The sequence below is a fragment of the Peromyscus californicus genome, unplaced genomic scaffold (genome assembly GCF_007827085.1).
Source record: "Peromyscus californicus insignis strain IS unplaced genomic scaffold, ASM782708v3 Scaffold_12__1_contigs__length_115047231, whole genome shotgun sequence".
Classification (NCBI taxonomy): domain Eukaryota; kingdom Metazoa; phylum Chordata; class Mammalia; order Rodentia; family Cricetidae; genus Peromyscus; species Peromyscus californicus.
Genome location: NW_026294413.1, coordinates 86843635 through 86853442, shown reverse-complemented (window position 1 = coordinate 86853442; position 9808 = coordinate 86843635). Strand labels below are relative to the sequence as shown.

At 42.0% G+C, this 9808-nt stretch overlaps 1 protein-coding gene across 2 annotated transcripts in view; it reads left to right on the top strand.

Moving 5' to 3' along the window:
• Positions 1–9808, top strand: part of Dcp1a (decapping mRNA 1A) — a 70135-nt gene that overhangs the window by 16903 nt on the left and 43424 nt on the right. For both annotated transcript variants that reach the window (XM_052733770.1, XM_052733771.1), the window contains exons 2-3: positions 64–104; positions 1942–2069. In XM_052733770.1, the coding sequence (XP_052589730.1) occupies positions 64–104; positions 1942–2069 (169 nt within the window). The remainder of the gene's footprint in view (positions 1–63; positions 105–1941; positions 2070–9808) is intronic.

The window sequence follows — 9808 nt, the reverse complement described above, 5'->3', positions numbered from 1 at the left end:
CCACTAAAACCATTTGCCATTGGTTTATTAGTGGAAAACTAACAGAATTATTGTCTGTTACAGGAGAAGACTGATATAGAAGGGACCCTATTTGTGTATCGAAGGTAAGTTTTTAAGTCTGTTTCTATTTCACTTGAATGGGGCAGTCTCTTGTAGCATGGTCCGTTTCTGGTGTGCTTCTTTGGAGCTGTCCTGTCTCCTTCCAGCTTCATCCATGCAGGCTGTGCACTCCCTACCCTAGCTGCTTCTCCACTCAGCCTGACACAATTATCTCGGGATAGAAATCCTTTTCTAATAACGCATCCCAAAGAGAGGCTGCCCAGCTCTCCCATATTAAAGAGGATGAACATAGGAATGTCTGTGGATACAGTACATGTTAACTATAGTAGTTGAGACGTCAGTCTTGCTGATCTGCAGTTTCTAATGAGAGTTTGTCGTCTATGACTGGTTCTGCTCCTTTCCCACGTCTTCCCCAAAGTTCTGGGTTATATAGTCTTTATCATATCTATTTTAGTTTGAGAGTTTAGAATGCCTAGGGTGTTCATAATTGTATATATATTTACTTTAAGCTTCTGAAAATTCTTTAAATTGTTAATTTGCAATGGTTTACAGCATTGCCTTGTTTGGACAGACCACAGGATATGACTGTCATGGGACACTTGTCTTTGGAGATGCCTATAGGGCTTGTTCTTAGAGGCACATCTGTGGGGCGTCTACCCACCACCCCCACAGTTCCCCAGAGTTTTCTTGAGTGCGAGCAGCAGGAAATATTAGATAGAAGGATTTATTGCGGAGAATATCGCGGAGATAAACAGATAGAAAATAAAGGATAGCCTTGAGAGGGCCTGGAACCTATTCCAACGGCCCCGACTGTCTCTGCCCCAGGGTTTTTATAGAGATGCCAAGGGGTGGAGCAAAAGACCTCCTCCCCCAGCACAGCCAAGTGCAGACCATCTCAGACACCTGCACTCAGGCCCGTGGTCCTAATCATCCTCTATGCGGACCTGCTGGGTAAAGCCATGAGGAACCCGAGAACGGGCTCCCACACACATCCCTTGTTTTCTAGAACTTGGGGTGGTGGCAGCAAGATGATTGTCTGGTTCTGTTTGTATTGAGTTGGGTTAAAGAGTGTGTTATGTTAGCTTGAGGAACGTTCAGTGCATTGTGTGTTGAATCCCCTTAGTAAAGAAACTAAGAGTATTCTTACTGTAGGAGTCAAGTCCATCTAACTCAGGAAAAAACATACAAAAGACTAATGTAAGAAAGATTATTGCTGCTATGAGTGGCAGTCATAGACATACTTGTACCATATTAAAAAAAATGCTATTTCTTCCAGCATATATTACATGCATATGTCAATCTTATGTCAGTACATGCTTATGTATACATGTATGGGGGAAAAGGCAAAGCTCCTCAGATGCAGGGAGCTTACATTCTAGTAGTGGAGAAAGATGGTAAGTAGACAAACAGTAGGTGGGTATTGAGGTGAGAAGGTGACATTTGAGCAAATGCTTGCTGGAGGTAAGGGGGTGGTGCTCATTTGGGGGCAGTAGTTCAGACAGGTCTTTAGGTGGGAGCACACCTGCGGATGGTGACAGCCAGAGCAGCGGAAGCAGGAAAGAAATAGAGGAGCTGAAGTGGGGTGGGGACCTCGATGACTTGACTGTGACGCTGAGGAACTGAATCCTTATAACACTTAGGAGCAAACGGGTGGTCTGACTTTTAAGGGTTGAGGCCTAAACCCAGGACTTTGTTCATGCTAGGCAAACACTCTGCCACTGAGTTATATCCCTGCCTTGTGTTTTTGTTCATGGTTTCAAATGCTAATCGTGTCATGTGATGTGATAATGTAGGCTTTTTTTTTTTTTTTTTTAGTGAAAAAAATGTAGATGCCTTTTTTCCAGATTGAAAGGTAACATGTTCCCTTTCTTTAAATCTAAGGTCTGCTTCACCTTACCATGGTTTCACCATTGTCAACCGACTGAACATGCACAACCTGGTCGAACCAGTGAATAAAGATTTGGAATTTCAGCTCCATGAACCATTTCTTCTGTATAGAAATGCAAGCTGTGAGTATATCTGTTTGCATTGAACAGAGGCACTTCAGTTTCAGGACATTAGAGTTTGGAGTTTCAGATTATACAAAATATGGTCTATACTCTATGATTATAAATACGTGTCTTGGTAAAAGATGAAACTCTTCTAAATGTGTCTATGTATATAACTGTGAATTCGTGAGTGCACATACACCACAGCCCATGTATGGAGGTCAGAGGACAACTTTGAGTTCTCTAGTCCACCGTGTCAGGTCCAGGTATGGAACTCACTCGGGTCGTCAGGCTTGATGGCCAGTCCCTTCAACTGCATCATCTTAACCAGCCCCAAAAGCAAACATTTTCAGCTAGCTCTAAAATTGAAAAGACTTTTGCAAGTAGCTAACTTAGGTTATTTTAGTTAACTATACTATCTAGCCTAATTGTTATCATTGTATTTGTTTCTGTTATGAAATATTTAGTCCTTTGTTTTTGTTGTAGTGCCGATTCTTGTCAGTTCCTATCCCTGAGCAACAGAATTTAGTTCGAGAGACAAAATGAGAGCAGATACTCATGCTTTCCACAGGGAAAGTACTTTGCCATGGATGGTGGCACTTTTCAACCTACTAGTTTAATAGAATGTTTAGTAGGTACAAATACTGTGTCAAAAGCTGTTGTGCTTTAATGATAGAAAGTAACCTGTGTGGGATACAAGGTAGTTTGGTCAGCTAAGACTCAAAGGTGCATGGCATACTGTTGTTGGTTGGTTTTGGCTCTTTACTCTTTGGGGGTCACTACCTAGCTCCCAAATAAATCACACATGGAGACTTATTCTTGCTTATAAATGCCTGGCCTTAGCTTGGCTTGTTTCTTGCCAGCTTTCCTTAATTTAAAGTATCCCATCTATCTTTTGCCTCTGGGCTTTTGTCTTTCTTTTACTTCTGTATATCTTACTTTGTTTCTTACTTCATGGCTTGCTGTGTAGCTGGGTGACTGGCTCCTCCTTCTTTCCCAGATTTCTCCTATTTCTTCTTTCTGCCTGCCAGCCCAACCTATCCTTTCTCCTGCCTTGCTATTGACTGTTCAGCTCTTTATTAGACCATCAGGTGTTTTAGACAGGCAACATAACACAGCTTCACAGAGTTAAAAAATGGCAAGATAAACAAAAATAACACACCTTAAAATAATATCCCCAATAGCATACAGTTAGTTGGAGAGTTCCTAGTCCAAGACCTTTTCAAGCATTTTTACATGTTCTAATAGTGATTGAAATTCAGTCAACAAAGCTCAGAGTAACACTTTCAAAAAAGTAGAGTATACATGTTCTTCACCTCACATTGGAGTTACTTGCTGACAAATCTATCATAAATTGAAAATTCGCTAGTGTACTTAAGCTACCAGATATCATAACTCAGCAACACAGTACACTGTAGATTACTGTTTGTCCCCCTGTGGTCCTATGGAGTGGGAGCTGTGGTTGGTGGTTGTATACAGCGCTGCAGTAGAGTTGCCCGTTATTCCTACTCTGAAGGCAAGGTACAGTCAAAATACGGTTTTTATTCCATTCATGCTACTTCACAACATTTTGTAAGCAAAAGATCTTAAGTCAGATTATCATAAGTATGGGACCATCTGTTCAAAAACATATACTTAAAGGGCAAGGATATTGCTCAATGGTAGATGAATCCTTAGCCTTCATAGGCTTTGGGTTTGATCTCCAGCAACACACACACACACAAAATGTACATTGGATTCTGATAGTTCAGTATGGGTATTAGAAGTGTGGTTGAGGACAGAGGGGCAGTTTGTGTGTCTAACCCATAGGGTTATGAAAACAGCGCTTTAGAAAGCTGGAAGCCCCGAATTCTTTCTTGCTCTTTTTTAAGTAAGCAAAATAAGGTCTATCTCTTGATTTTTCGGTAAACTGTTCCTCAGGTTTTTACATCCTCTCAAATTTTAAATCCTCCATACATATTAGAGACACTTTTTGAGCCAGGAATGGTAGGTAGTCTACACTCGTAATCCCAGCACTTTGGAGGCTGGATAGCCCGTGCTATAAGCTCATAGCTCAAAGAGTCAAACAAAAAAAGCATGTTATTTAGTACCTGTAAGTTCAGGATTTATGTGAACTAGTGAGAAAGAGTGGAATGTTACAAAGGGCCACTTTATGTTAAATTTCCATTGTGGGAAATTCTTCAAAAGAACACCTACTTTTTTTTTTTTCTTTTTTTTCTTTGAGACAGGGTTTCTTTGTGTAGTTTTGTGCCTTTCCTGGAACTCCCTCTGTAGTCCAGGCTGGCCTTGAACTCGCAGAGATCTGCCTGCTCTGCCTCCCGAGTACTGGGATTGAAGGTGTGCGCCACCACCGCCTGGCCACTAACTAAATTTTTAAGATAGTCACTGGGGAAAATCATCAAGGGACTGGAGCACCTGATTACCTGTAGCATAAGCCTAAGTCCTTCACAGTTGCAGTCTTGTGAAACTGACTTACACTGGGCATCCTGGAGGTGGAGCACACACTTATTCCCAGCATTCAGGAGACAGAGACAGGTGGATCTCTGTGTGTTCAAGGCAGCCTGGTCCACACAGGCCAGCCAAGGCTACATAGTGAAACCCTGTCTTTAAAGCCAAACTAACAAAAAAGCAAATAGAACCTACCAGAGTTTGGGCTCTTTGGAAGTGATTCTCTAGTACTTGTGCAGAAAAACTAAAGGGAGATTTATAAGCAAACCAACTATCATCTGGCTTTGTTGTGTAAACACCTAGCAGCTATCTAGACTGTAACTGGGGTCAACATAAAATTGTCAGGGTTCTGTAAGTTTAACCCATTACAGTATCATAGATTAGTAGACCTTAATCATCAGCAGTATTCATAGCATTAATTGAAATATTCTTGTGGAGAAAAGTGAACTAATGCTTTTTGTTTGTGGTTTTGTTTTGTTCGTCTTTGTTTTTTAGAAAGCTTTCAAAGTATAGAAATATTTCCTTACTTGAACAGAGAGCTCACTTACCGGGGTCATCCTATTGGGGGCGACATTTAAATAAAGGAGGAGCTGTGTCAGAGGTGGCCCAACAGCATAGGGCAGTGGTTTTCAACCTTCCTCATACAACTGTATCAACCTTTGATACAGTTCCTCATGCTACTTCATAACTGTAATTTTGCTACTATTATGAGTCATAATGTAAATATCTGATATTTCCAATGGTGTTAGGCAACCCTGTGAAAGGGTCATTTGACCCACAGGTTGAGAACCACTGGCATAGGGTGATGTGGAGTCTTAGGACTCTCCTGAGTGTACGATTGTCTAATGAGTCATAAACATAGAACGTAGCTCTGTTGGGTCAGGAAACTGTTGAGCTGTTTGGGGATTTGTCCGTTAAATAAATGCTAGGATCTGATTCTGTGTGTGGGTAATTATACCTGATCCTGTAGCTATTCTTTCGTCATTCTCCCATGGGAGATGCCACCAAAATACCTGGCCCATTTAACTCAAATGATACTTTCATATCCAGCTTTTTCTCACTCAGGTTCAGTTTTAGAGTAAATGAGGGTGGGGAACAACCATTGAACTAAAACTTTTTCCAATTCTAAACTGTTGTATTTCTTTTTTAGCTTTTCTTTATACAAAATACTTGCTCACCTACTCCCCAAGAAAAAGGTCAAATCTTAGAAGATACTTTGATTGGAGTCAATGATTCTCATGAATCTCTGAGAAATACTGTATTTTCATTCTGTCTGGAGCCTTTTGGTAGCTACAGAAGGCTTTAATTGGACCTCATTGAGGGATTGAGGGGTTGCAGATTCTGCAGTTACTGAATAGCAGTGATGTTCCTATCTCCATCTCTCTGATTCCCATCTTAAAAGATGGACAAACAAGATACTCGGGTGTCTAAAAACTTGCCCAGGCGTTATGAAGCTGCTGAGAGATGTAGACTCCAGCATCATTGCTCTGCAGAGCCGGTGTCCTTCACCACTGCCACTGTAGAGTTACACAGCTCCCTGTAGAGCAGTGCGTGCTGTGTGCTGGAACTCTGCATGATGGAAGGCTTCTCTACCAGCGCTCTAACACTGACCGCCTGCCATATGTGACTGACTGCTGAGCACCAGGATGCGGCTAATAAATGTAAAGGATGATGTTTTTTATTTCCTTAAGCCATTTGAACTTGCCATGTTGAACTAGTGAAGCCCACAGCACAAATGGTACTCCAGCGTACCATTTACTGTGTCCTGTTTAAACAGGATATACACAAAGGAGGCTTTTATGCCTCCCTTTAGTCATTCCTTTCTGAAATTTATAAATGATTTCTGCGTTCAAAAGCTGCAGAATAAATCCCTAAGGAAGGCTTTACCATGGTAGTACTTCCTTAGAGTGGAGTTTGATTACAGACAGATGGAAGCTTTGCCATCTTACTGTGACCTTGTGTGAATCCCTTAAACCTGTTAAGTGTTGTATTGTAGCCCATCCTCGATTCAAGCCAGGTGATCTTATTAGTAAACAACTGTAAATACTTAAGTTTTAGCAAGATTCCCTCATAACCCAGGCCTGTAGTGTTTCCTTGATCACTTCACACAGGAACCAGCAGCAGCCTGCTTCTCAGGAAGTTCTCCCCACTCCTCTTCCCCTACTTTTTACAAGCCCAGTACTTTGCACATGCTAGGCAAGTATTCTTCCCTAAGCTACAGCCTCAACTCTCTTTGTTTCTCTTTACAAATATTATGTTCAAACATTTTAGATACAGACAGGTTGAGATATACATTGAAAAAAAAGATACATACGCTAAAAAAAATTTTTTTTTCCTCCAAGACAGGGTTTCTCTGTGTAGCTTTGCGCCTTTCCTGGAACTCACTCTGTAGCCCAGGCTGGCCTCAAACTCGCAGAGATCCGCCTGCCTCTGCCTCCCGAGTGCTGGGATTAAAGGCGTGCGCCACCACCGCCCGGCTAAAGTTAAATCTTTAAGGCTACTTTTTTATTCAAGTAATCAGATGTTAGCTGAAAGTTGAGTCCAGGGCTTTGTACATTCTACAGTAATGGGTACCACTGAGCTACAGCCTCTGCTCCCCAGCCTTTGGTTGTCATTGTTGTTTGAAATCGTGTTTTTTGTAGCACAGGGTGATCTCCAACTCACTGTATGACCTTAAACTCTTGATTCTCTGCTGGAATTATAGGTGTGCCTAGATTCCCAAATCTTTTTTTTTTAATACTCAATAGAAACACTTCTGACAGATAGGCCATGGTGTTACAAAGTTCTTCTGCTATATGAAACATTAAGTACATAGCAGAACCAAAGAGGGAGTAGAGGACCTTTCCATGAACCAATACCAAAGTGAAAACGGAAAGCTTCAGTGAGAGGCCTGTGAGCTTAACACTTGCTGTCAGCTATTATGGGGTCCTTGGGGATGAAAAGTCTCCTCAATTAAGGATGATCTTATTTTGTGTGGTAGGATTGGGAGACAAGATTTCACAAATGTGGAAAGTTAGAGCTGAGAATCAGATCCCAGTCTCTAGCCAGATCTAATGCTCTATACATATTAGTTAATTAGAAAGATATGTTTGTCAGCCTCGTGAGATGACAGCTAAGTGTATCAAAGTCTGAGTTATAGGTTCAATAGAAAATGTCTTCCCAAAAGATATAACCATAGGCCTTTCATCATAGAAATTCTGGGTCTGAGTTAAACTGCTAGGTGTATAGTCTTAGGCAGAAATTAGCATAAAATTAATCACTATCTAGTAAGTATTCAAAAATACTGGGCAGAAGCAATGGCAAGACTCTTCGATGTGTCCGTAACCCAGGCAGCCCACAAATGTCACATAAGCTTTGTGGTCCAAAGTTACAGATATGCAAGGAGGTAATTCACAGTGAGTAGTGAGAGATACTATACAAGAAAGAGCAGCATTAGGCAGCCCTTCTCCGGAACTTCAGTTAATGGACTACCACTTGGAGAACTTAATGGGTGTACTCTCAAATGTGGATTATAAATTAAAAAGAAATAACTTCAGAGTCAAATGCTATTAAAAATAACAAATAGACTTGAAAAGTAACCAAGTAGAACTTACAGAAATTAAAATTTTAGTTACTAAAATAGACTACCTGGATTCAGCAACTAATTAACGACAGCTTTAAACATGCACACACGAGGCCAGGCTGTGGTGGCGCATGCCTTTAATCCCAGCACTGGGAGGCAGAGCCAGGTGGATCTCTGTGAGTTCGAGGCCAGCCTGGTCTACAGAGCAGGATCCAGGAAAGGCATCAAAGCTACACAGAGAAACCCTGTCTGAGAAAATAAAAAGGGGTGGTGGTGGAAAAAACAACAACAAAAAACCCATGCACACACTCATTGGTAAACTAGGAGGACTATGTGAGGAAATAGAGACTGAATCCTCAGAAGGGAAAAGGAATGGAAGTAGGACAGTTAGAAAGTCCACATGATGGGCAAGATGGTCAGGATGTTAAAGTTGATTCAAAAGAGGCAATATTTGAAGAAATTATAATGGAGAACCTTCCAGAATCTATAAAAGATGTAAGTCTTAGGTTTAGTCATTGGGATAGGCCCAGGCACAGTAGGAATAAATGTTCACTCTGCTGCATATGGCAGAGACGGAAGAAACCAAAGGTTGCTTGAGGTGGGTTCAAAAGAGCACCTGGCAGACCGACCACTAGGACTCCGAGGGCCGGGGGAAACTACGAACCAGTGAGGAGGTCAGGAGAGCATTCCAACAGCAAAGCCTTCGTCTCTGGGAGAGCCCAGCTAGAGGAGCTTCCAAACCTCCTGTGCAGGGAGGGCACAAGCCACCAGCCGCGTGTGGCTGTTGAGCCCTGAAATGGTGCCAGTGCTGCTGAGTTTTCAATTGTAGTTCATTGTCATCACTAATCTTTAACTTCAATTAATTTAAACAGTAGCACAATTCCAAAGGTACAGTTTAGACAAAAACTGAACACAGAAGAAATGAGGTAAACAGTGGTGAAGAAAAAGGACAAAGTGGAGAGAGGGAAGGTGGTCCAGCAGGGAGGAGAGCTGCTTGTTCTGCAGAGGACTGCATACCCACTCACAGACACACAGCACACATACAGTTAGAATAGTGAAAATCTTTAAGAATGATGCGCAAAGAAAGTCAGATCAAGATAGCAATGGCTATGTAGAGCAATGAAATGCCTAGTTTCTTCTAATAGAAGTATTAGACAAAGCCAAGCTGAGCTTTGGAGTGTAGCTCAGTGGTAGAGCAACTGCTTTATTGCTTAATGTGCTCAAGGCCTGCAGCACATAGAGAAAAGTTGAAGCAAAGGTTTTGGAGAGCAGTCAGTCACATGAGTTTTCACACTAAAAGCCTCCCAAGAGTGAGGGTAGTGAAGCCAGGCATCATAGCTCACACCTGTAACCCCAGCGCTCCTGGAGGCTCAGGCCAGTGATTGCTGAGTTCGTGCTGTAGTTGCTATGACTGAGCTACAAAAGGAAACCCTTTCCAAAGGGAAGAAGAAGGGGAGCGCGCTGGCGCACACCTTGATGCCAGCACTCAGGAGGCGGAAGCGGATGGATCTCAATGATGAGTTCAAGGCTAGCCTGGTCTGCAGAGCAAGTTCCAGACACCCAGGGCTACAAAGAGAAATCCTGTCTTGAAAAACCAGGAAATTAAAAACAGAGGGGGCATGAGAGAGGAGAGGCAGGGAGAAAGGGAAGAAAGGAAAAGAAAAAGATGAGGGTAGCTGAGTTGATGAGTGGTGAACTTTTAAATGAGATGATGAATGATTCGTTGTGGGCATGGGGAATAGCTCAGTGG